General features: G+C 44.7%; 7 protein-coding genes across 7 annotated transcripts; 3 read left to right on the top strand and 4 right to left on the bottom strand.

Moving 5' to 3' along the window:
• Positions 1 to 56: 56 nt before the first annotated feature.
• On the bottom strand, positions 57 to 3,514 carry P175DRAFT_0499919 (DNA topoisomerase 1). The gene is made up of 6 exons (XM_040896838.1): positions 3,102 to 3,514; positions 2,746 to 2,954; positions 1,130 to 2,668; positions 821 to 1,060; positions 304 to 753; positions 57 to 247 (listed from the first exon to the last, which is right to left on the bottom strand). The coding sequence occupies exons 1-6, from the start codon at positions 3,157 to 3,159 to the stop codon at positions 113 to 115; spliced, it is 2,631 nt and encodes an 876-aa protein (XP_040754765.1). The 5' UTR covers positions 3,160 to 3,514; the 3' UTR covers positions 57 to 112.
• A 451-nt stretch (positions 3,515 to 3,965) lies between these two features.
• P175DRAFT_0508068 (F1F0 ATP synthase subunit gamma) lies at positions 3,966 to 5,271 on the top strand (the record flags this gene model as incomplete). Its single annotated transcript, XM_040898311.1, has 6 exons — positions 3,966 to 4,021; positions 4,200 to 4,774; positions 4,837 to 4,949; positions 5,017 to 5,037; positions 5,095 to 5,129; positions 5,181 to 5,271. The coding sequence occupies 6 exons, from the start codon at positions 3,966 to 3,968 to the stop codon at positions 5,269 to 5,271; spliced, it is 891 nt and encodes a 296-aa protein (XP_040754764.1).
• A 484-nt stretch (positions 5,272 to 5,755) lies between these two features.
• Positions 5,756 to 7,359, top strand: P175DRAFT_0530479 (DnaJ domain protein; the record flags this gene model as incomplete). Its single annotated transcript, XM_040899793.1, has 2 exons — positions 5,756 to 5,917; positions 6,001 to 7,359. The coding sequence occupies 2 exons, from the start codon at positions 5,756 to 5,758 to the stop codon at positions 7,357 to 7,359; spliced, it is 1,521 nt and encodes a 506-aa protein (XP_040754763.1).
• A 157-nt stretch (positions 7,360 to 7,516) lies between these two features.
• Positions 7,517 to 10,426, bottom strand: P175DRAFT_0168905 (sugar porter family MFS transporter). Its single transcript, XM_040892498.1, has 14 exons — positions 10,109 to 10,426; positions 10,006 to 10,027; positions 9,933 to 9,951; positions 9,842 to 9,867; positions 9,744 to 9,789; positions 9,482 to 9,680; positions 9,315 to 9,417; positions 9,243 to 9,253; positions 8,800 to 9,197; positions 8,721 to 8,737; positions 8,534 to 8,659; positions 8,262 to 8,460; positions 8,125 to 8,205; positions 7,517 to 7,978 (listed from the first exon to the last, which is right to left on the bottom strand). The coding sequence occupies exons 1-14, from the start codon at positions 10,249 to 10,251 to the stop codon at positions 7,674 to 7,676; spliced, it is 1,695 nt and encodes a 564-aa protein (XP_040754762.1). The 5' UTR covers positions 10,252 to 10,426; the 3' UTR covers positions 7,517 to 7,673.
• Positions 10,427 to 11,159: 733 nt separating this feature from the next.
• On the bottom strand, positions 11,160 to 12,692 carry P175DRAFT_0432193 (F-box protein; the record flags this gene model as incomplete). Its single annotated transcript, XM_040893526.1, has 1 exon — positions 11,160 to 12,692. The coding sequence occupies one exon, from the start codon at positions 12,690 to 12,692 to the stop codon at positions 11,160 to 11,162; it is 1,533 nt and encodes a 510-aa protein (XP_040754761.1).
• A 65-nt stretch (positions 12,693 to 12,757) lies between these two features.
• P175DRAFT_0556011 (putative disulfide isomerase) lies at positions 12,758 to 14,978 on the top strand. The gene is made up of 3 exons (XM_040900664.1): positions 12,758 to 13,272; positions 13,339 to 13,346; positions 13,432 to 14,978. Exons 1-3 carry the CDS (start codon positions 13,120 to 13,122, stop codon positions 14,642 to 14,644), a joined length of 1,374 nt encoding a protein of 457 aa, XP_040754760.1. The 5' UTR covers positions 12,758 to 13,119; the 3' UTR covers positions 14,645 to 14,978.
• A 74-nt stretch (positions 14,979 to 15,052) lies between these two features.
• Positions 15,053 to 18,514, bottom strand: P175DRAFT_0475612 (ribosome biosynthesis protein KRE33). The gene is made up of 2 exons (XM_040895244.1): positions 15,470 to 18,514; positions 15,053 to 15,365 (listed from the first exon to the last, which is right to left on the bottom strand). The coding sequence occupies exons 1-2, from the start codon at positions 18,472 to 18,474 to the stop codon at positions 15,158 to 15,160; spliced, it is 3,213 nt and encodes a 1,070-aa protein (XP_040754759.1). The 5' UTR covers positions 18,475 to 18,514; the 3' UTR covers positions 15,053 to 15,157.
• Positions 18,515 to 24,854: the final 6,340 nt, after the last annotated feature.

The raw sequence follows: 24,854 nt of genomic DNA, 5'->3' as shown, positions 1-24,854 counted from the left end.
GGCAGTTTATAGAATGTTTGAAAAAAAAAAAAAAAAAAAAAAAAAAAAAAAACAATCTTTACTCGTGATATGTCTTTGTGGTATGTTGTTGTGACCCTGGCCAAACGAGCTTTTAGAACTCCCAGTTCTCGTCAACGGACTTGATAGCCCACTCGAACTTCTCGCGCAGGGCCTTGGCGAAGAACTTTTCAATTGGAACATCGAATTTCTTGCTGAAGACCACAGTGAGTCGAGGGTCGATGTAGTTCTGTGATACATGATTAGCCAGTCTGTTCGTCCTGGAGCGATCCGGAGAGTACTCACGATTTTCGAGGTACCAAGAGCGACCTCCTTGTTGTCCTCCTTGTCTTGCGCTTGGAGTTCCATATTATCAATGCGCTGCTGAAGCTTGACTAGAGCAGTTTCGAGCTTCTCCACGCTGGGGCCTCGGCCTTCTGCCTCCACTTTGCCCGTCTTGTTCTCTTTGTGAAATTTCTTCTCCATGTCCTTCGCAGCCTCCAGTCGGCTCTCCAGCTCACTAGCTTTCATTTCCTTCTCGCCGTCCGCAGCGAGCTTCTCATTCTCCTTCTCAAACTTCTTCGTGATCTTCTGACGTTGTTCTTCGACCAGGAATGCCTGGTGCTCTTTAATCCAGTCCTTATCAATGTCTTCATCTAACTCGAAGAACTTGACACCCTTCTTTTTCTTCAAGCTGGAATCGAGATCAAGCATCATTTGCTTGAGGCGCCATTTCTGGTACCGCTGTCCCTTAATCTATACATTGATACACAATTAGCAAGGTCTCTCTATGTTGGAGAGAATGCCGGGGGGAAGAACCTACCCGCTCACTCATCTTCTCCATCTGTCCAGCATGAGATGCTGCGACTGTCCGCTTGTGATTACATAAGATAGCAACCTTTCGGTTAGCATCGTTGTATGCCTTCACCTTCTCTGCATTGTTTCCGGTGGCATTCATTTCCTTGAGTAAAGTAGACATTGTGTACGAAGCGTTGTAGGTACGAAATACTTTCGCGGTCAACCCCTGCATATATGCGGAAAGGTGCTTGTTGAGGGCGGAGGTCTATTGAAATATTAGAATCCTCGGGCCCAGGATAATGAAGGAAAAAAAAAAAAAATGGAATTCACTTACAGTCAGGCGATCAAAAATCTCGTCGCCTTCCCTCTTGGGTGCTTTCTTGAAAATTTTGAGGTTTTTGAAAACTTGGGCGTCGACCTCAACTTCATCATAAAATCGAATACTATCCTTACCAAGGAAATCGAAAACTACCTTGTTGGGAGGCTTGAGAGTAATATTCTCATATTTCAAAGAGCAGCATCCAACAGTATCGGCTTCATCCTCTCCCTTTTCATTACCCGCACGAAGCGCGAACTGGTCAATGAGATAGACAGCGGTGGCCTTTTGTCGCTCCACCATCAGTTCGTGTTTCAAGTTCTTCTGGTAGTCTTTGCGAATGCGACCAATGTGTTTCTTGAGTTCGCGGGCCTTCTCAAACTTTTTGAAATCACTTTGGCCTTTGACATCAGAATTGGCGGCGAGCATGACATACTTGTAGTTGCCGTTGATGTTTTCTTGCCACATGGCAAGCCATGTACCTTCTTGATCATGCTTGACTTCCTTCCAACGATGACCCTCGGGTGGAGGGGGTACGCGAGCTTCCTTGCCAATGTTGATGGTAATCTGCTCTGGCTGAACTCTTGACTTGACACGGCCAGTCTTGGGGTGTTCACCACGACCACGGAATAACGATGGCGGTTCAACCCGGAAATTGCCTACTTTTTGCTTGCGACCATTCCACATGCAGAACATATAAGGGGCTTCTTCGGCATCCTTCTCAGCCTTCTGGCGCTTCTTCTCAGCGGGCGGCAGTGCCCTCTTCTCTATGCGCTTCATGTCATAGTAAGCAAAGATTGGCTGGAAATCACACTTAGAAAACTCCTTGATATCAACCTTGTTTCCGCCCTGATCTTTCGCGCCCCCGGTTTTCTTGAGAATATCTTTGAAGTCCATGAAAAAGTTCTTCTGGAACGTTGGATTCTCGACATTTTGGGTTGAATTCAACATACTACCGAAGAAGCCTGCCACCTCCTCCGCATCAGGGTGAAGTACAACGGGGACGCCGTCATACTTCATCTTGACATTCTTCGGTAGTGGTTCATAGGGCGGAGGGAACACCACACCATTGTGCTCGAGAGAAGTCCACTTAATAGTCCCATCGCCCTTGGCTGGGTCTTCCCACCACTTATATTCTTCCTCTTCGTCGCCCTCTTCGGCTTCCTCACTCTCTTCCTTCTTCACCGGCGCAACCTTGCCATTCTTCTTCGCTAGGGTAGACTGAGCAGATTTTGGTTCGGCCTTGACCTGCTTCAGCGTCTGTTTGGCCGAAGCAGGCTCTTTCTTGACCCCATTTGCCTGCTTCTTAGTTGCTGATGTTGCTTTAGCAGGCTTTGAGGGTTCAGGTTTCCGGGTAGTTCTCGTGTCCTTTTCGGCCTTGAGCTGGATCCGCTTCTTTTCAGCGACCAGCTTTCTTTCAATCGGAACATCGGAATCGGATTCTTCGCCGATGGCGGTCTCTGAAGCCTTAGGCAGCTTCCTTCCATTGAGAGCCAAAGGTACATCTTCATCCGTTTCTGGGTCCTCGTGTTTCACTGAAGTGCGTCGTCGCTTGCTCTGTCGAACAGTCAGTCGCTGAAACCAACAGCGACAACAGTAGTGTCGCGACATTTGGGGGGCGTGGGTGGGTGTACCAAGGGCTCGTCCTCCTCGCTGCTCTCTGGCTCCGCATAAGACTTTGCATGACCAACACTGGATCGCGCCTTTCTCTTGCTAACACCATCTGCATCTTTCATGTGGACATCACTATCTTTTTGCACTGGTCCGAATCGGATGGAAACTCCAGGGTCGACATGGCCGTTAGACCCCGTCGCGTCACAGCTGTTGGCATTTGAATTGAGATCTAGTCAGGGATTGGAAGGTTAGGAAGGAAAGGGAACTAAAAGAGGAGATAAATGGGGAGGAATTCACGGCGAGACCAATCACAAGTTATGCGAGAGAAGTGTAGAAAATCAGAGAGGAGTGAGTGGAAGGGAGAAAGGCAGCTCACCAGAGGATCTACCATTCATTCGAACAACAAGTGGGGTATCGTCCTCGGAAGAGCTCATAGTTGCGAGAACTCGAAGGCAAGGACTGTATCGAGTTGAGAAGGTAGAGTAGAGGTGAGGTCGCGGTGCAAAGGGACGGAGACTCGAGATTGGCCTGCCAAGTCTAAAGACCAGACCTGGCGCTTGACGGATGAGGTCAATGATGATCTGACCAATAGAGAGGAGTGGAGAAAGAGAGAGAGAGAGAGAGAGAGAGAGAGAAAGAGTAAAGGAGAGAAGAAGGTTAAGTTGGAAGGAGATGCATTGACTCGTAGAGGAAGGAGGGAAGCGATGAGGGAAATACCTAGGAAGAAGAGTGAGTAGAGAGAGAATGAAGAAAAGGAAGAGGAAGAGAGAGAGAGAGAGAGAAAGCAAGCGAGGCAACGAAAAGAAAAGAGGAAAGGAAAGGAATGGAAAACGAGGCCATCCTTTTTGGAGGCCTAAGGCGCGATCGATCTTCACGTTTCTCCGGACCGTTCAGCAGCACTGATGCCTGGGGCAGCGAACTTTTTGCTTCCGACCGAGAGAAGATTACGTAATCTATGCGGGAGTGAAAAATTTTTGTGGGCGGGTTTGCTGCCTGAATGCCTGGATGCCTGGGGGCCGGGATTTTCGGGTGTTTGCACGGGACTACCAGAGTGGCTCTTGCGGCTCTCCGTAGCAACTGCCCCATTAGGACTAGTCTTCCGGCTGTCGGAAGAACAGAAACAGGAGTTGAATTCGTTCACCTTCTCATCAACCACCTTTGACCCTCGTGGTGCTCGCTCCCTCCTCCGCCGTCCTGTTGTTTCTATCCTCGGTCATCTCCCCTTTCTCACTTCGTCACTATGCTGTCCCGTGCTGTTCGCCCAGCCGTCAGGGCTGGCAGTGTTGCCGTTACCCGGTAAGTTCTCTTCGTCCGGAACTCGTCCTGTCCACTGTGTTGGGAACTTCCCTCATCTCCGCGCCCACCGATTCGAAAGAGCGCCTTGTTCTGGTGGCAAGGCGGAAAGGGAACACGGGCAGAGGGGATTGTGATGGGGAGGAGAGCTGTGGTGATTCAATTGCTGATTTTGTGGAAGCACTGCTCCCCCCAATGCCGCCAACTTCGCGACCCTGCGTGAAATCGAAGGCCGTCTCAAGTCGATCAAGAACATCGAGAAGATCACCAACACTATGAAGGTCATTGCCTCCACCCGTCTGACTCGCGCTCAGAAGGCCATGTCCGACTCTCGTGCCTATGGTCAGACTTCCAACACCGTTTTCGAGCAAGCCGAGACCAAGCCCCTCGAGGACAAGAAGACTCTGCTCGTCGTTGCCAGCTCCGACAAGGGTCTTTGCGGTGGTATTCACTCCGGTCTCAGCAAGGCTACCCGCCGTATTCTCCAGCAGCACCCTGAATCCGACATTGTGGTTCTGGGTGAGAAGGCCAAGGCTCAGCTTTCCCGTAGCAACCCCAACGCCATCGTTCTGAGCTTCGCCAACGTCTGCAAGGATATCCCCACCTTTGCCGATGCCCAGGCCGTTGCCGACCAGATTGCTCTGCTGCCTACCGACTACGCCAGTGTTAAGGTCATCTACAACAAGTTCCTTAACGCCCAGAGCTACGAGCCCGCCACCGTTGAGGCCTACTCTGAGGAGGCCATCACCCAGTCCCGTTAGTCCCTCCATTCACGCCGCCGGAAAAATAGATTGTTTTCATACTAAACTATTTTGCAGCCAACTTCTCTGCCTACGAGACTGATGAGGAGACTCTCTCCAACCTCCGTGAATACGCTCTGGCCAACTCCCTTTTCTGGGCCATGGCCGAAGGCCACGCCTGCGAGATTTCTGTAAGCAGCCCTCCCTTCATATATGACATATATCAGAATTCGGAAGTGCTAATGAATCAATTCCTAGGCTCGTCGCAATGCCATGGAGGCAAGTACCATTGTTGATATATTTCCAGACTAAACCAAGACTAACCTCCTTTTCCAGAACGCCTCCAAGAACGCTGGTGAAATGATCAACAAGTAAGTCGAGCGGCCCCTTTGTCTGCCCACAAAATATCTAATGCTGTGTAGGTTCCAGATCTTGTACAACCGTCAGCGTCAAGCCGCCATTACTGGCGAACTGGTCGAGATTATTACCGGTGCTGCCGCCAGCGCGGAATAGACGTTGTCATGATACTTTGGGAGGAAGTCACCTCATGTGTAGACTAACTCAAAACATACCTAGATTCTCGCCAACCTGTAAAATCTATCTCTATACATTTCGTTTGTACTATTGAATCTGTTCCTGCTGCAGAGTATAGCACATACCCCTAAGTTTCGATTATTCACCACATCTTAATCACCCATTAAAATTCTACCCTGGAGTGTTACCATTGATGCAAATGAATGCAGACGCAGCCCAGCTGATGAGGAATAAACGCATTGAGACTTTGGTACAGACAGGGGAATTAGAGCTGTTGTCATATTCACTGACTGACCCCCTTCGCTTCCTTTCTTGTCACCCACAACGTCTCCCACTTCCCTCAGACTCGCAACTTCTCAGTTACTCTTCGAAGATTCCCACACACTAATATCTACTCTAGAGCTGATCTACCCGCTACTACTACACCGTAACCCAAGCTACCTACTTAGGTACTTACTTGATCATGTCTGCTGCATCGAACCCGAACCCAATGAACTGCTACGAAATCCTACGCATCCCCCCCAACGCAACTCTCAAAGACATCAACAGTGCCTACAAAAGACTCGCGTTAAAGCACCACCCAGACAAAACAGGTGGAGATGACACGATAACCGAGTTCCAGAAGGTAGTCCTCTTTTTCTCTTGATCAAACAAACTACTCCAAGTCTCCCTCCTTAACCCAAGAACAAAAAAAAAAAAAAAAAACAGATCCAACAAGCCGTGGAAATCCTCCGTGACCATTCTCGCCGCCAAAAGCACGATGAGGAGCTCGCTCGACACGGCGGTAGACTCTACACGGGATCATCTGCTGCTGCAGGAGAAAGACAGTCGCAATCTAGACCTATGTTTTCCTCAGGCTACGCTGGATGGAGGCCACAAGGTACGTGGCGAAGCCGCTTTCACTCCGCGTACTCGGAGAAATATATGTACAGCTATCGGCATAGTGTGCATATGGATCCGTACTCGAAGGAGTCGCAGGAAGAAATGGCACGCTGTGCGAAGGAGAGGGAGATGGATGAGCGGATTCGGAGGAATATGGAGGCGTTTGCGGAGGATTTGGTGAAGGAGACGGAAAGAGAATGGGGGAGGGAGGAAAAGATGAATATGGGCGGGGGCTCGGAAGGGTTTGAAGAGGTTGACGAGGTGTGCGATTTGTTTGAGAAGAATGTGCAAGAAGAAGAAGAAGAGGAGGAGGAGGAGGATCCTTTCGATGATCATTGGTTTGTTACTGAGGAGAATGCGGGTGAAGAGGTTGCAGAGGAGAATACTGAGATCGACATCGAGGATGAAGCAGAGGTTGATATCGACATTGACGGTAAAGTTCCTGACGCCTACACCGACTCCAAACATGACCCAGACATTTGGGCTGGTCCAGGAGCTGAAGCTGACGCTGACGCTCAAGCCGGAGTCAATGCCAATGTTGATGACTACCCTGGCAATCTGAACGAAACAGAAGAGCAGAGCAATACCGAGTACATGACTGCCTCCCCGGGCATATTATCCGACTCGCACTGGGACGACGACGACATTGCGAGCGATAGTTTCTCGGAAGCAAACCAAGCTCCAGGCAAAGCAGAAGCGTACTTTACCAACGAACCTGGGAGCGAAAATGATCTCGAACTCACAAATCGTGACGAAGCCGATATATTCTCCAGCGAGGAGATATCTGCGTCTGAAGAACCGACCAGCCAAACCGTTCCGGACACTCGAAACCGCTCCGAAACACATGTCTCTTCCCACCTAGCTCCTTTCATTCCATTTTTTACCACGAAACTTGCCCACGCAAGCGGCAGATACACACAGGAAGATCTCCACACCGAGCTAAAGGGGATGGTACTGGAGACCTTTTGCGGTTGGCTCGAGAGTCTCCGTATTACAATCCCAGGCGCGAGTCCCAGAGAAACAAACCAAAGTCCGCATGAGTGCCTGCATCGTGGATTCTGGATCAAGGAACTCGATTGCGACGAGTGCGAGGCTTGTCATATGTGGATGCCCCTGTATACGCTTGTGTGCCCGGGCTGTGGAATCAAGAAATGTGTGGGATGTAAATTCAGTGGCGAGGAGTGATACTGATATATGGTCTATGGTCTGAGTCTGACTGACTAGGGCTTGTTCTCTCTTGTTATATTTGCCTCTTTTTGCTACCTTTACGAAAGTAACTTGTACGATTTGAAAAAATGTTGACTGTTTTAACAATAAGGAAAGCTTTCGTGAACAGAGAATAGAGCAAAGAAAAGAATTTCCACCAAAAAAAAACATAACTCATAGCAGAATCATCACGCTATTAAGTATACGACATCTACCACCACCAACAACCAACCAACCAACCCTCTAACCAATACAGACAACCAATCCTAAGAATTCCCTAAACCAACCGAAATTCAACCCGTCTTCACCTCCTCCACCTCCTCCACAGATGACCCCCCGCCCAAACGCACCAAAGCATCATCAAGCCCAATCTCGCGCGAAATCGCCACTTGCCGCTCATAATCAGCCACTGCGGTTCCCTCAGACCCGAAAATCGTGTCCATCTCCTCGAGCGAGAGCTGCTTGGTTTCTGGGACTAGGAAGGCTATAAACAGGGCGCCTAGGGTCGTGATTAGGCCGAAGAAAATGTACGTGCCGTATTTGATTCCGGAGAGCATGTCGGGGGTGACTTGGCCGACGATGAAATTGTTCATCCAGTCTAGGGTGGAAAATGTTATTTTTTTTCTTCTTCTTTGTTTGTTTGGGGGGGGGGGGGGGACAGGGGTGTCGAATGAAAGTAGTATATATATGAGGTATATACAGATATAGAGATGGATGTGTGTGTATGATTGGGTAGAGACTCACTAGCAGAAGCACCGAGAGAAGTGCCCTTTGCACGAACACTCAACGGCCAAATCTCAGCGATGATAATCCAGGCACATGGACCTAAATGTAATTCAGGGGTTAGCGATTATGGTTTCATTTCTCGAGATGAGACTCACCCCATGAGTATCCGAAATGAACAACAAAGAGCCAAACCATAGCCACGGCTCCCCAGCCAGCTGCCCGATGCGTATCCCATTGGTTTTCGTTCTGGCCGAAGATCCCCGCGATAATGAAGTGGCAGGATGCCATGCCGATGGCGCCAACGACCAAAACCGGTTTGCGGCCGAGATTGTCAATCCAAATCACGGCGGGGATCTGGGATGGGTCAGCTTTTGATAGGGGAAGGAGTTCCATCAATCATCATAGGCAGGGGTGGTTATTTTCTCACGGTTGCAATGAACATGGCGATACCGACGACGCCAGTGGCTAAGAGAGAGGTGGTGTTGTCGCTCATACCGAGCTGCGCAAAGATTGAAGGTGCGTAGTACAGGACAGCATTTACTCCGGTCCATTGCTGTGCTTTTTGTCAGTATTTTTTTCTGCCGTGGATAGGATTCGAAGTCGAATCGGTCTACCTGGAATGTCATAGTGACTGGGAAAGGTTAGTCAAGAGCTATTGGTACCATGCTACATACTTTGAGGAGGGAAACATACCTGTAGCAACCATAACTCGTCTAAACATGGGCCAGCTGGTGAAGAGACTCTTGTATCCCGCAGCTTCTAGCTTGATATAGCTCCAGATGTTGGTTCTCTCCAGGTGGGGGAATTTCTCCTTCTCCGTGCGCTTTTCAAACAGACTCTGCGCCTTGACTTCGAGGAACTCCAGCTGTAGGATAGGGTCATCTACGGGCAGTCCACGAAGGTTGGTGAGGACATTTAGGGCTTCTTCCTCTCGATCATGGTGGACTAGCCAACGAGGAGAGAAAGGCATGAAGATCATGCCGATTCCGAGGATAACTGCTGGGACAAGCTGTAGAGCTAGTGGTAGGAGCCACGCCGCGTTTTTCTGGGTATCTCCAGTGCCTCCGATATGGTTTGTTCCGTAATTGATCCTGACTTGTGAATAACATCCTTTGGACCTGAGGTAGGAGGCTTACCAGAAAGAGACCTTATAAAACATGTTTAGCGATGTAAGCTACACTGGCAATCCTAGAAAGGAGCATTCTCACCATGATACCAAACGTGATTGCAAGCTGTTGCATCGCAACCAAGGAACCTCTAACCTCCGGCGGTGCAATCTCTGCATTATACATAGGGACACTCGTCGAAAGACTAACAGAAAGCATTTAGTTATGAAAGGTTCCACTCATCACTACACCACGCAGTTACCACTTACCTTCCAACACCCATACCAGTAACAAAGCGTCCTCCCAAGATATTCGAAGGACCTCCATTCTTTGCAACAGCCGTAGTCTGAATAACGACGCCAAGACAGAAGATGCACACGTTCGCGAGAATCGTGTACTTTCGGGAGAACCTTTCGCAAAGAGGGCCAGAGTACAGAGCGCCGAACCAAGCTCCGAGTTCAAGAATGGCTGTTATGATCGGATTAGCTGTTTGCAGGACGAAATTGGTCATCAGTCATAAAGGCAACATACAGGTCAACCATCCTTTCTTTGTTTGGTTGGTAACGGCATCGCCCATCTGGAGACGGTCAGTTTGGATTCGGATTCGTTGAACCCGAGGAAGAGATTACATGTCTCTCGAAGGAGTTCATGACCACTAGATTCCATATCATTGGCCTTGATTCGAAGGACACCGAGAGGTATTATTATTCATTGACTCACAAACACCAGAAAAGACGCCCTTCAAAAGTACGTTAGCTAGATCTGTCCATTCACTCTGTCCGATAAATCTTACCTGATTATAACCATATAATAGACTGTGCGTATGGGCAGTACATATTTATGGTCAGCCATTCAAGTACGCTCTCACATCACAAACGGGAAAAATGCAACAGTACCCTCCAAGACAGGCGAACATGGCGACTCCAAAAACCTTTCGGTTCTGGACCAAGCCCCTGAAACCAGAGGAAGCCCTCAGGCTGGCTTTACGAATCTGCGCGGCAGCATCCATGGCTGCCGAAGTATCACCACCACCACCCATGTTGTGCGTCCAACGAGACAATCACAAATGAAAACAATTCAAAGCGTCACGGGTGACAATGGGAAAGAGTCAGTGAAGGGAGAGGAAAGCCGAAGAAAGACAGTCTAGCTCCTGGGGCGTCATGGAGGGGAAAAGGCGTCTACGGAGGATGTGCGACAGTTTTCGTACGAAGAGGCAAGTAACTATTTCGGCTATTCTTGGGGATTACTTAACACTTAGCATGAATTCCTCGCGTAACGTTTCAATATGTGCCCATGTATACGCTTAAATGTGGTGCTCCCCGGTAGTCCATCATGGGGTTGCAGACATGAGAGCTCAGAGGGACGAGTCGGGGAATCAACCAAGAACTCCCTAATGCAGGCCTTGCCCCATTATGTTGGTGATCGGCGTTATCCGTCCGCAAGCCTGGGGTGGTAACAAGTCATTATTGTATATCATTGGCACATCCCAAGAAACTAGTTGCGCTTTTCGGCTGAATTCCCCGGATAAAACCTTTCCAGGAATCCAGGGAGCAGAGAAGCTCCAGCGGGGGAAAGAGCAACGTCCTCCCATCCGTGCGGAGTCCTTCTAGAATGAGTGTGGGGAGAATGAACAGCCAAGAACACACGCTGTGGCTGAATCCCGAGTGAAATAGGCCTCACGGGAGGCCTAGGGATGAGAGGGGTTCGAGGGAAACCGTCCAATCAAGTCGGGACTTCCTCGCGGCACATCTCCGGTATATGGTCCGCATTTCTTACCCAATTTCGTTCGGTAGACAGCCTTGTACTGGTGGCTTCGAGGCGGGTTGTAACCACGTTATCCCAGCTGTAGGTGCTCATATTTACGACCGTCAAAAACCGCTTGTTTTTGCGCCGTTACAATGAACCGCGAACCAGATCTAGCGTACCGGAGATAGGTCAAACAAGTGCTCATCTATCAAATCTGTAGACGACCAACTCGCGATTCCCATTCTCACCAACCAAGTATCGCTCGTTTCCACAAAGTTTCCCTTTCCCCGTAAGCTCAAAAACCTCCTCATTTTTCAACGTTATATCTGACGAAGGGGTCCTGATACTCAGAGATGCCTTCAAGTCAAATGGCCAGGTGGCTTGCGATAAATGTAGACAAAAGCCAACTTGGGCCTCTTGGTCGACTGTTTCGGAAATTATGGTGTACCAAGGCTCTTCACAAACAGCAAAAGTAAGAGGGCTTGCTTGCAAGCTACTATTTCCACGATAAGGAGGCAGCACTATGTTCATACTTCGCCTCCAACAGGGTCCAAACCCTATGATTGGAAGACTGGACACTTGGACTTGTGATGTCCATTCAGCGGGGCCAACGAACCGATCGACAGGCCCTGTGCAGAGGTTTTCAAAAATCTCTATAGATTGATTATCGTCCGTAATGTTCAGCCACTGTATACCTGGAAGTCCCCGTTGTCTGACGGAATAAAATCCCAGCTCTCGAAATCCAAAGCGTGAGACAATAGAAGGGCCTAAATCATCCCCTTCATCCCGCAGTCTCCCTGTAGGATCCAAAGATGGTCGATAGTCTGACGGCTTGGAGATATCCCAAACAGACAGCGACTCGATCGGAGCATCGTCATCTGCAGTATATAAACTGCGATTGGGCTGCCAAACATAGATAGCGTAATGGGTCTTACTATGGGTGGAATAAAACCGATCCCGCTCACTTAGTGGATGGCCAAGAAACATAATCTTCCACTCATTTCGGAATGTTATATTCCAGCCATTCGAGGTCTCGATCACGTCGAACGAAGAAGCAAAATGACGGTGCACCCCATCACTATCATTCAACCAGTGAAAGGCTTTGGGCTCCGCCCACTCGACAACAAGAACTCTCCTCTGCAGCCGAATTCTCCGAACCACCTTCCCGGTGATGATAAATGGGACCATAAACCTCTTGTCGCTGTCAAGGTCCATCATAACCAAACAGGAATGGTCTGCGCTTGGGTACACCAAAAGACCTTCGTCATACGACCAGAAGGATTCTGAGAAGGGGAGATCCACTCGTTGCATGAGATGACTGGCGTGGGTATCCCAGGGTTGCACCTGAAACCACTCCCTCTCGCCAGAGGCACCAAATTCTTCGCATAGTTTGTACCTCCGGATCGACCGGGGCTTGCCGCGAGCGAGATGGTCATACCTCGAGGCGATTCGGTCAAACAAGGTGCGCCAGTAGCTGGCATCCTTGCAATCTGAGCACCGCTCATTGGCGGCAACTTCCTTATAGAGGCTTCTAACCTCAACTGCACGCGGGAACTGCGTCGTTAAAAGGGGTATCAAATTGGCAGGGTCCCCGAAAGCTTCATTCCACGATTGGGAGACTCGACGGCAACGAACAATGTCCCTAGGCTGAAGGTAGCTCAGGACCATCCAGAAGATCTCGCGTGGCAATAAGGATAGGCCCAAGACCTCAGAGTCCTCGGGGGGCTGAGGCATGCTGATTATTTTCTCCGGCATGGTGGGTGCGGGGTTACATAAGTAGGGACAATAACCACCAAGACAAGAACAAAGGATTCGGGTCAGTACCCGGTGTCCAGCCCTAGAGAGAATAAGCCAGGCACGGGAGAGGCTTCGTAGCTGCAGATAAAACCCCCCGGAGTTATTGTTGTGGAGATTTTCGAGGTGAAGCTGACATTTCAGTAGTTGGTTGCATCATATCATGCACGTTGCGGGACTGGAGGCGAGCACCCGCGTCACATGCCCAGGCTTTCATCAGGACACCTTGCTTAAAAGCCTTCATTTAGCACATCAGCTTAAATACGACATCTGTCCTTGCTGACGTTATGGTTTCTGATTTCTGATTTCTGAAATCTCTTTGTACACTTCCCAGACCAAGAAATAGGGACCACCGCTTCAATTAACCATGTGGCAGCCCAGCTCTGCGTTTCTTCTCGTCGCATCGCTTCTGGCAGCTCTGCCTGTCAATGCTGATGGGCTGTATACTAAGAAATCCCCTGTATTGCAGGTCAATCAGAAAGATTATGCCCAGCTGATTGCTCATTCCAATTATACCTCCGTATGGATCCCCCGTTCTCCTTTCTCTTTCAATGCGTGAGCAAGGAAAGCTAACCCGTCGATATAGATTGTAGAGTAAGCTTCCAACCCTTCTCCCTCGCGTACTCTTCGCAATGCAATTATAAACGAGCAGCTCCTAAGCTCTCTGGACTCTCGCCAGATTCTACGCCCCATGGTGCGGTCACTGCAAGAACCTGAAACCCGCCTACGAGAAAGCCGCAAAGAACCTCGAAGGGCTTGCCAAGGTCGCAGCCGTCAACTGTGATGAGGACGCGAATAAACCCTTCTGTGGACAGATGGGTGTGCAGGGGTTCCCTACTTTGAAGATTATCACCCCCTCTAAGAAGCCCGGCAGGCCCCGTGTAGAAGATTACCAGGGTCCCCGGACCGCAAAGGGGATTGTCGACGCGGTGGTGGACAAGATTCCCAACCACGTGGCGAGAGTTACAGACAAGGGTCTAGACGAGTGGCTCTCCAAGGATGAGGAGCTGCCAAAAGCCATTCTCTTCACTGAGAAGGGCACCACGAGCGCTCTGATCCGAGCCGTTGCTATCGAATTCCTGGGTGGCCTTAAGGTCGCCCAGATCCGGAGCAAGGAGAGTAGCGCGGTGGAGAAATTTGGTATCACCGGGTTCCCTGCGTTAGTGCTTCTCCCGGGAGGCGAGAAGGAAGCCATCATCTACGACGGCGAGCTTAAGAAGGGGCCCATAGTCGAGTTCCTCAGCCAAGCCGCGACGCGTAACCCCGATCCTGCCCCCGCCAAGGCAAAACCCAAGTCCAAGGCCTCCTCCTCCTCCTCCTCCTCCTCCTCGTCCACAAACAAACCAACCGACAAACCCGCACCCGACAACGAGGAATCCAAGAGCACAGCTCCCACATCCACTCCAGCGCCGCCAGCACCGCCGCCGGAAATCCCAATCCTCTCCACCGCGGAAGCCCTTGAAGTCGCCTGTCTCGGCCCCAAATCCGGTACCTGTGTCCTAGCCCTTCTTCCCGAAGCAGAAGAGCCTTCCCCCAACTCCGAGGAAACGTTGAAGAGCCTTGCCGAGATCGCAGATAAACACGCCAAACGCCACGCTAATCTCTTCCCTATCTATAACATCCCCGCCGCCAACAGCGGAGCTAAGACGCTTCGAACCACGCTCCTTGGGTTGTCCGAGGACGCGCAAGGAGTCGAGGTCATCGCCTTGAATGCGCGACGAGGTTGGTGGAGACGGTATGACCCGTCTGAGAGCGCGGACTATAGCGCCGTCCGGGTCGAGGCCTGGATTGATGCGATTAGACTTGGGGAGGGATCGAAGAATAAGTTGCCAGACGGGGTTGTTGTTGTGAAGGAGGAGGAGGAGGAGGCTGCTGATCATGACGAGCTGTAACTTTACCATCGTTACCATGATCATGAAATTTTATTGTGATAGCTGGATTTAGGAACTGAGGATACTGAGTTCGGTAACTTAGTGCCTAGTAGTACCTAGTAGAGTAATATGTGTATCTATGTCTCATACAAGACCGAAATAAAGTAACAGCCAAAAACAGAAAAGCTGGTGCAGGGATGGGAACCGAACAAAGCGAAAGGAAATCAAGAGAATAAATAGGTCGGTATAAGGGAAAAGCAGAAAACAATCACATCTGCGTAACGAATCCCAGGAATTATTCCAGTTGCATTTGGTTATATATATGTGCCCAAAAACAATCAACACCACCATCTAGGTATGATTTGAATCGAATTGCCCCTGACTCGGTCCAGATATACATACATTACGCTTGCTTGCGTTGTTTCTTCGCCTCGGGAGGGGAAAACAAAAAAAAAAAAAAAAAAAAAAAATAGAAGCAAGAAAAGAAAGAGAGGCCCGTACTATCTATCTATTGGTACTTGTCATTATCCTATCCTATCCTCTTTTCTTCCGGCCCTCGGTTCCCTTTCGGATCATTTTCTGCCGCTTAGACTCAATCTCCTCGTCGAAGATTTCCCGCGCAGAGTCGCCCTTCTTGCGCTTGCTCTGCTTGGAGGTTTTCACGCTGACGGTTGCGGCGCCGCCGGCACGGATTTGCTTCTCGGCTTCTTCCCAGCCTGCGTGGCCGTTGTTAATTTCGTATCTGGAGGCTGTAAATCAGTTATTGTTCGCTCGCGATGGGGAGGAGAAGATAGTGTATGTGTGTGAGAAGGGAAGGGAAAGGAACCCCCCGGGAGGATAGCTCACTTGTCAAGAGGAAGAGCATCAATCAGGGCGCGTTGCTTCTCTCGGAGTTCGGCGTTAACCTGCTGCCCCCCCTCGCGGAGCTCATCGTCGAGACTGGTTTCGAGAGGCTTGAAGCGCTCATCGGCTACCGCTTCGTCGTGTGCTTCCGGGGCAGAGGCGGAGACGGGGACTTTTTCAGAGGGGAGGGTATCGGCGACCGCGCCTTCGACGAGGGAGCGGAAGTGCGTCGACATCTTGCGCATGATCTTCAGGAACATAGCGAGTAGCTGGGACGAAGGGAGACTGAGCTCCTTCTCGACGTCTTCGAGGGTCTTGCGCTGCAGACCGATGGCGAGCAGGATGGATTGCTGCACGCCTGAGAGACTGACTTTGCCGTTGAGACGTCCGGAGAAATAGTATTCTGCCACGGCGGGGACCAGGTCAAGGATCACGTGGTAATCGAGGAGGTTGTTTGCATAGCTGTCGAGGCGCTTGAGGTCGAAGGGGGAGAAGGCGGCGTCGAGCTCGGATTTCCTGAGAGGGACAGGGGTTAAGGATGTGTCGAGTTTGGCGCCGGCGGTGGCGGATTCGCCAATACTGAGGGAGAGGACGGAGGGGAATACGCGGAATTGGTAGGAGAGGAGGGAGAGGAAGCGTCGGTGGAAATCGCGCGAGAAAGCACCCAGCCAGCTGGCGTCATTGGCTCCCGTGGCCAGGGTCCGCAGCATCACGCAGGAGTGCTCGCCAGTCAGGTCGTTCGCGGTTTGACGGAGGTAGACGGGGACAAAGGAAGAACGCTTCCAGAACTTGTGAAGAGAGGGGGTCAGGCCGTAGCTGACACCAAGGTAGTCGAGGCCGTCCGGACGACGCTCCGACAGCTTGCCGAAGAGAGGGGGCATGGAGCGAATATCACGGACGTGAATGTTGTCGTCCAGGAGGTTGGAATTCGTCAGCTCTTCATCCGTAACCCTCACCATCTCCTCCTGCGATTGCACCAGGTCTTCGGAAAGATCGGTGAATTTACCCTCGAAGAAGTCGACTAGGAGCTCCAGAGCGCGGGATCCATAGCCCATGTTCAGGTACTCGGGGTTGGTGGCAATGCGGACAACCCTCGCGCCGGAAAGCCCAGCAAAGTCTTCGTCTTGGAACTGTTGGCTGACAAGCCAGGGAATCAAATCACCTCCCGCTCGTTGACCGCGACTCAGACTGTTGAGAACGCTTTGTCGACTAATGCGACCTTCCAGCGCAACCTGGACGACACAGAGAGGTTCCGGAAGTTTGGTGGCGTCTTCGTCAATGGGGGGGACAAGCACATACAGTTGGTGTGCGGGGGCATCGCTCATAAGTTGGAGGTCATTAGGGGTATTTTTATAGTGGCTAGCAACATAAAGGGCCATCATCTGCTGCAGAAACTTCTCGGAGACCGGGTGGAAAGAGAACAAGGTGTCGCGGTTGACCTGAAGAAGCTGGCACTGGGAAGGATGCGGGCAGCCCTGAGTGTTCATCCTCGACTTGGGCAAAGTGGCGTCAAGGCACAAGACCTTATTCAACCACTTCTCCACCGAGTCGCCAGGGGCATATCGGATCGGCTCGGACAAAGTGATCTCTCTCAAAGAGCGTCCGCCCAAGCCGGGACCGGAATTCTTCGCGGCCTTCCCTGTCGCTCGATCCGCAACATCGGTTTCATCCTGGCCCGAGAGCTTGGCACCGCCTCGCGACTGCTCGCGAAGTTGTTGGATCAACTTCAGAGAAAGGGATCTGCCGGTTCCTTCGTAACCGTTGATGGTCGAAGCCATGAACACCAGGTATGGGCCCATCAGCTTGCGCACGAGAGGGAGGGGAATAGCGGCAGCTTCATCGATAACCAGCAGTTCGGCTTGCCCCAACACATGGGCATCCTGGGGCTGGATGTACTGGATGGTTTGGCGGTGCTGGCGGTGGATGTTGACTCGGACAATGGCTTTGTTGAAATCCGGGTTGGTGGACTGGAGGATGGTGTAGTCGACATGGTCGAGATAGCCGAGAGCATCGAATCCCTTAAAGATAAATTCGAACAAGGTCTTCAAGTTCTCGGGGCTCGGCGAAGTAATGAAAATATTGCTATATCCATGAGCCACAGCCGCAGCAATGGCAACACCAAGGGCAGCGGACTTTCCACGTCCTCGTGCGGCAGTTAATGTGACCGTATTGCGCAGGGTTTTCTCAGCAATGGCGTCAACAAAGGTCAGGAGCGCTTTGGCCTGGTCAACAGTGCGGGCCAAGCTGACCAAGGGCCCAACCAACGGAGACTCTTCCAAGCTATCCTTGATTTGCTTCAGCTCCTTCGTTGTACCTGTGTTTTCCGTATCGGTCGAGTCGGACGGCGGGGGCAGGGGCTGGACATTCTTTCCTCCAGAAATCGGCAAGACGTTCATCTCGTCATCAATAACCAAGCAAGAATCGCAGCTACCGAGGGAAAGGATGAAGCGCTCGTTGAATCGGGCAACAACATCATCATGGGCTTCCGTCCTATATCTCGAGTGGATGTCCATGGATAGTGTGTAGAGTTGCTTCAAGCTCTTCATGCCCTTCAACAGCAGGACAACCATACCACCACCTTCGACGGTTTCAATCGTTCGGGCGAGCAGGTTCGGGGTGATGGCCTCAAAATCCTGGAGAATACACATGCCATAGGTGTTTCCCAGAATCTTCTCGGTCTCTTTGTAGTAGACGTAACGAATCTGGTTAAGGGTAACGAACAGCTCAAAGGCATCTTCCTCGTTGGGTTCACGAATTCCGCGCTTAACTTCCCTCTTGATCTTCGCCTCGCGCTTCTTGCGATGACTTGTGAAGCCCAAGAGATCCTTCTTGTAAGCCCAGAGAACGGATTTATTCTGCTTGACGTCTACGCTAGACATGACCCAGTGTAGACGCACAATAGCCTCCTTTGCGCGGTCACCGACGACCACGAAAAAACTTCGCTTCTTCTCCTGGACTCCATTTCGGATGAGCGCCGGGATTCGCGAATCAATTGCCTTTCGAGGCATTGTTTTATTCGGTCGAGGTTCTGGTCTCACAGGGCACCGCGAGATTCCACTCTGATGATGGATGGAAAAATGCCTTGAAAAAAAAAAAAGTTATCGATCAACAAATTGCCAAAGTACACCGCCTACGAAAAGGGACACCGCCTAGGAAGCACGTGAGACAGAAAGTGTGTTGAATTGAAGGGGTATCTTGTGATGTACTTAGTAAGCAAAGGGGGGGTTATTACCCTATATTAAGGCCTTAGGCAAGCACACAACCCCCTAAGAGACATACATATCAATATATCTGATTACCTGCTTCTATTAAGCTACCCCTAGGATTATTATATATCTAATAATTAAGAGTCTTATATTTGCTTAAAGCACATAAATCTATACTAATGACCCCTACTAAAACCTACTAATTGTTAAAATACTGACGACCCCTACCAAACCTACTAATTAGTGAAATACTAAGCGCAATGCCTCTAACTACTAATAATAAAGATAATGTAGTAAGGCTTACTAAGTAGGAAGACTAGCTAATATAGTAATCCTTATTTAAAGCACGGGCGAGAGATAATGATTTATAAGAAATAATAGAAGGTAGTAAGAGTTATTTATAATAATCTACTAGATTAATTAGGGATAGTAAAGAAACTCTACTAGTAAATAGTACTAGAAGTTCTATAGTATTAATACAAGACTTTAACTCTAAAGTAGTACTCTATAAAATAGAAATAGATAAGTATAATTATTAGGTTATAGAACTTAAGAAACTAAAAGATTAGATCTAATATATTATTTCCCTAAAGGTCTATTACTTTTACTATAAGCTAATAGAAACTTTAGAGAAGTAGTACCTTAAATTAAAAGAGTATATAATAGTTAATTAGAGATAAATTTAAAATATAGCTTATAATATTTATATAAAGGTAATCTGACCCCTAAAAGGTAATATAGTTAGTTAGTTAAATAACTAGGAATTTGCTATTTAACAGGTAATTAAAGTAAACCTTAGAGTTATAATATTACTACTAGACTAGGTAGAAGACTTCCTAAATATAATATATTACCTAGCTCTATCCTAGACTATATCCTATTAATTAGACTATAAGAAGAAGATACTAGCAGGAATACTATTATTCTATACTATAGTAAATAACTTCCGTGATATTATTAATATATTCCTATAGTAGTATAGTAAGACTAGTAGAGGGGCTTTTAAACTAATATTTACTACTAAAGATATAATAGATATAACTAGTAATAAAGAAATATTCCTACTATAAGATAAGAGAATAAAATATAAGCATAAATATAATAGTATAAAAAAAATAGACTTTAAAAGGAATACTTCTAAGAACTTATATTAGTTATATAATATATATTCTTAAAGGCATGAATAGATATAATACTTTTATTTATTCTTAGAAAAGGTACCTAAGGACTTTAAGGAAAGAAGTATAATAAGAAAGCTAGTTAATATATAACTCAAGATAAATAAGGCCCTAGCCAAAAAGATAGTAAAGGAGCAAGAATAAAATAAACAAGACCTAGAATAATTAGAAGAAAGAAGTAATTAAGAAGTAGGTTAAATAAAAGATAGAAATAAAGGTAAAGTTAAAGCTTTATTTAATATTTAATTTAAAATTATATTATACCTATTATAGTACTCTATTATTCTTAATTTAGGATTATTAATTTATATATTTAATAATTTATATTAATTTAAGTAGTATATAGAATTAATATAAGATAACTATATATAGATAGGAGACTTAAAAGTACCTATTATAGGATATAGAGATATTAGTATATAGATTATAATTTAAAGAAATAAAGGTATAAAATATAGCTATATAATTCTTAAAGATATAGCTTACTATAAAGAAATAGTATATAATCTAGTATTATTTATATTATTAAATTAAATAGATATTTATTTTAAGAATAATCCTAACTTTAACCTACTCTATACCTCTAAAGATATAGTAGCAGCCTATCTTAATAAGAAATATAACTAATTTATAATAGAATATAATAGTAAACTATATAATATAACAGGCCAGGCAATATTCTAAACTATTACTAGTATTAAAGATATAAAATAATAGTATTTATACCTTAGATATCTAGGACTACAGGTATTAGATTACCTAGTTAAGAATACTAAGGGGGTAAGAATTAGAGGACCTATTATAATAGAATATAATACCTATAGTATAGTAAAAATAAAGTAAAGAATTAACTAAAAAAACTATATTACTATAGAAGAACTAGGTCTATAATTAGTAATTAATTTTTATAACTTTAAAATAGGGATAAATAACTACCAAGCCTTACTATTAGTTATAAATAAGTAGTTAGGTTTTATATAGGACTACTACCTCTTAAATTAATATATAAAGATAATTAAAAATACCCTACTTAATTTATTTACTCTCCTAGAGAGGTAATATAATATCAAACCCTAAATAATTAAGTTAGATAGCAAGATAAAGGGATGGTTAGAAGACTTTATATAATTTAAAGGAGCAAGATTTAACTACTCTACTCTATATATACTAATCTAAAATAGAGGTGTAGAGTACTTAAAGAGTATAATAAAAAAGAAGGCATGTATAATAAGATAGAGAGTAAAATTATCTATATTTCTATAGCTTAAATATATTTATATAGTAGTATACCTATATAACTAAATACTTAAATATCAGGCAGGATAGAAAATACTAATTAACTAATTCTATATCTATATTACTTACTAAGATAGAGTAATAGTAAAATATAAGAAACCCTAAGAAGCTTACCTAAAGGTATATAGTTATAAGATATTTATAATAATTAAACTATAAATAATTATAATAATAAAGTATAGAAAGTAGTTCAACTCAAGAGCATTTATAAGATATATAGTAGGATATAAATCTATTAATATCTATTAAATATAGAACCTAAGAAAGGAAAGAAAGATTATCTATATAAGGAATATTATATTTAATAAAGAAAAATTCTTCTTAGGAAATAAAAATATATTTATCTAAGTAATAAAAAATAACTTCCTGATAATTAAAATTAATAAATTTAAATAAATAATTAAGGATATTAAAGTTAAAACCTATATTCTAATCTAGAGAGTATTAAACATAGATCACCTTATAATAGAGAATATTCTAAAAGATAATTTTAACTTACTTAATTATCTAATTTAAATATTAAGATTAATACTTAAAGCCATGGATAAGGATAAGGATACTAATATAAATAAGTAAATAGCCTATCTAATATTACCAGGTAGCAGCCTAGAATAGTTAGCAGTAATATTAGCAGGTGCTTACTAATATAAGACAGCCAAAATTAAAGAAGAAATTAAGCTAAATAGAAGCTATTAAATTATATAGAAATCAGTATTCATGACAGGGAGGTTAATATAACTAATCTAATAAGATAGAATACTAGCCTCTAAGGTAAAAATATAAAGATAGAATAGGTAACTAGAGAGTCTAATTAGGACCTATCTAGATTAGTTACTAACCCTTCTAAAGATATATTACCAAGTTAAAAATTACTTACTATCTAAAGAATTTATAAAGGTAGAGCAGGACTACCTAGCTAGCTATAAAATAATAAAAATATAGGTAAAGATAGATAGACTTAAGTATATAAAAGTACTAGAATATAAATAGGTATATATATATAAAAGTAATTAAAGTAGTAACCTAATTAAATATAAAGTATATCTAGTAGTAAGAGAAGATTAATAAGAGGATTTAATAAAGAACTTATATACTATAACTCTAGTAGTAAGATCTCTCTAAACCTTCCTAGTAATAATAATCTAATTTAATCTAGAATTAAAGCAATATAATATTATAAATATATTTATTAATATAGATAATAATAAGGAAATATATATAGAAATACCTCTAGAATATTAAAAATTAAGTAAAGTATTAAAGTTAAAGAAAATATTATATAGACTTAAATAATTTCCTTACCTGTAATAAATAATTCTCTAAAAGATTCTAAAATTACTAGAATATAAATCTATTCTATATAAATTATATTATATTACTAGAGGCAGGATTTTAATATTCTTTTATATAAATAATATTATATTTACCTATTACTAAAAATTATTAGTATAAATATAGGCTACTATATAAGAGCTTTAGGACTAGTTTAAGATAATAGGAGGAAATAATCTATAATAGTTTCTAGGAATAGAGATTACCTAGAATAAAGAGAATAAGCTTATCTAGTTAGATTAGTTAGTATATATTAATAAGATTACTAATCTAGTAGATAGAAAGAAAGGTCTAGATATTACTCCTATATTAGTAAAAATAGTGCTTTAGAAAGATTAAGATAGAGTATCTTACCTATATACTTAATAATATTAATAAAAGGTAGGATCTATAATATATATAATAATTATAACTTAACTAGATATTATATTTATAATATTCTAGTTATCCTAGTATCTTATAAATCCTAGTAAAGAATACTATACTAAAATAGATTAATATTTATAATATCTAAAAAGAATAAATAAACTTACCCTATAATTTAAAGATTTAGATAATTACTTGTTATATAGTAATGCCTTATTTATAGATAATTAGGATTAGAGAAGCTTATAGGGATATATTATAAAGTTATTTAAAGGTATAATAGGGTAGAAAGCTAGTAAGTAGGTAATTATAATAATCTTTATAATTAAAGTAGAATTATTAGTATTATTATATATAGTAAAGGAAGGAATCTTTATTAAGTATTTATTAGATAAAATCTAGGTAGAGTTAGAGAATCTAATTATTAATATTTAATATAATAACATGCAAATTATCTAACTAGTAAATAAGAAAATTAACTACCTAAATATAAGGTTATACTATATAGATATTTATAACTATTAGATTAGGCAGGAAGCCTAGAAAGAAAGAATAAAAGTATTATATTATCTTACTACTAAGATAATTATAGATAAGTTAATTAAGGTATTACCCTATTAAAGCTTCAAGATATTTATAAAGGATTTAGGGATGGTAGAGAGACTAAAGTTAATAGATAACCTACTACTAAATATGGTTTAAACCTATCCAGGATAAGGATAGCATCTTAAATTATGTGGTTGTAGGTTTAAACTGGATAAAATTCTTTAAACCTGAGGGGGTATATTAAATTAAAGGGGTATCTTGTAATGTACTTAGTAAGTAAAGGGAGGGTTATTACCCTATATTAAGGCCTTAGGCAAGCACACAACCCCCCAAGAGACACACACATCAATATATCCGATCACCTGCTTCCATTGAGCTACCCCTAGGATCATCATATATCCGACAAAGTGTCGGAGCCAAAAATAGATTAGTGTTACAGTCACGCGTCTCCCGGTCATTTTTCTTTCCTCTCAGAAAATTAATTTTATGCGTCTTCCTGCATCTTCCAGTGTAACTCAACCACTGCAAGTTACCACGGATCGATCTTCATCTGCCTTTCTGGTGTCTCCGTCTCCCGAACCTTGGGAAACCTAGGTAGTATTCCAACTCACGAGGCTGACTGCCAGGGCACAGTGCACACTCCCTTCTCGCAAGGCGGCTTTTGAGCCTGGACCTCCCAAGGTCATATCATTTTTGCGGCCGCATGATAGGCTAAAGGGCAAAACCGCGACTCGTCATCACGAGCGGTAGTGTGGACACTGGTCCCTCGTTTTCCCCACCTTCGAATATCCGTTTTACCGGTACAAGGTACAAGGCGCAAGCAGATACATCCCTAAGAGAGAGAGAGACACACACACACACACACACAGAGAGAGAGAGAGAGAAAGAGAGAAAGAGAGAGAGAGAAAGCAAATCGCTTTTAGAGGATATATGTAGTGGGGATGGGAGCTATCTTGGAGAAAATCTCTTCAATCCAAGGAACTCCTCGATTCAGGTAGGAGACTTGCCTGGTTGCTCCATCGTACTTATTCACATTGGTTAGTCTTATCTTCGGAAATTAGATGGGACTATTACTCTGTACAGTGTACAGAGTATGCACAGAGTCTATTTTCTACTTACTTCAATCATAATAATCAGAGTCTAGACTCCTGGACAAGAATCCTATCTTAAGACTTGGTATACGGGATAGAAATCCATTCCAGCCATCTTTACTATCCTCTACTTTCATTCATCTTAGAATTCTTAGTTAGGACGGAGTAGGACGGAGGACGGAGGACTAGTAGTTACTTTAGTTGGATAGTATTATAGTCTCTCCATACACTAAGGTCCAGCCCAGCCTCGTTGACGCAATACATTTTGGATTGACACCTTTGGGCCCAGAGAAAATACTCTCGATAAATAAAACGGACAAAAAAAGAAACGATGACCCCTTTTTCGTTCATTTTTTTTAAATTTTTTTTGGGG

The sequence above is a fragment of the Aspergillus ochraceoroseus genome (assembly GCF_002846915.1).
Source record: "Aspergillus ochraceoroseus IBT 24754 chromosome Unknown P175scaffold_2, whole genome shotgun sequence".
In the NCBI taxonomy this organism is placed as follows: domain Eukaryota; kingdom Fungi; phylum Ascomycota; class Eurotiomycetes; order Eurotiales; family Aspergillaceae; genus Aspergillus; species Aspergillus ochraceoroseus.
Note: the sequence above shows the minus strand (reverse complement) of the source record. Positions and strands in the feature narration are given on the sequence as shown.

Excerpts from the sequence above, each read along its gene's own strand:
- P175DRAFT_0499919 (XM_040896838.1), bottom strand. The coding sequence starts at position 3,159 with ATGAGCTCTTCCGAGGACGATACCCCACTTGTTGTTCGAATGAATGGT. Across the intron at positions 1,061-1,129 it reads AGATTTTTGATCGCCTGACT|ACCTCCGCCCTCAACAAGCA; the intron begins GTAAGTGAATTC and ends ATATTTCAATAG. Across the intron at positions 754-820 it reads TGGAGAAGATGAGTGAGCGG|ATTAAGGGACAGCGGTACCA; the intron begins GTAGGTTCTTCC and ends ATCAATGTATAG.
- P175DRAFT_0168905 (XM_040892498.1), bottom strand. The coding sequence starts at position 10,251 with ATGGGTGGTGGTGGTGATACTTCGGCAGCCATGGATGCTGCCGCGCAG. Across the intron at positions 10,028-10,108 it reads ATGTTCGCCTGTCTTGGAGG|TCTATTATATGGTTATAATC; the intron begins GTACTGTTGCAT and ends CCATACGCACAG. Across the intron at positions 7,979-8,124 it reads TTCTCTCGGTGCTTCTGCTA|ACTGGATGAACAATTTCATC; the intron begins GTGAGTCTCTAC and ends TTTCCACCCTAG.
- P175DRAFT_0556011 (XM_040900664.1), top strand. The coding sequence starts at position 13,120 with ATGTGGCAGCCCAGCTCTGCGTTTCTTCTCGTCGCATCGCTTCTGGCA.
- P175DRAFT_0475612 (XM_040895244.1), bottom strand. The coding sequence starts at position 18,474 with ATGCCTCGAAAGGCAATTGATTCGCGAATCCCGGCGCTCATCCGAAAT. Across the intron at positions 15,366-15,469 it reads GATGCTCTTCCTCTTGACAA|ATACGAAATTAACAACGGCC; the intron begins GTGAGCTATCCT and ends TACAGCCTCCAG.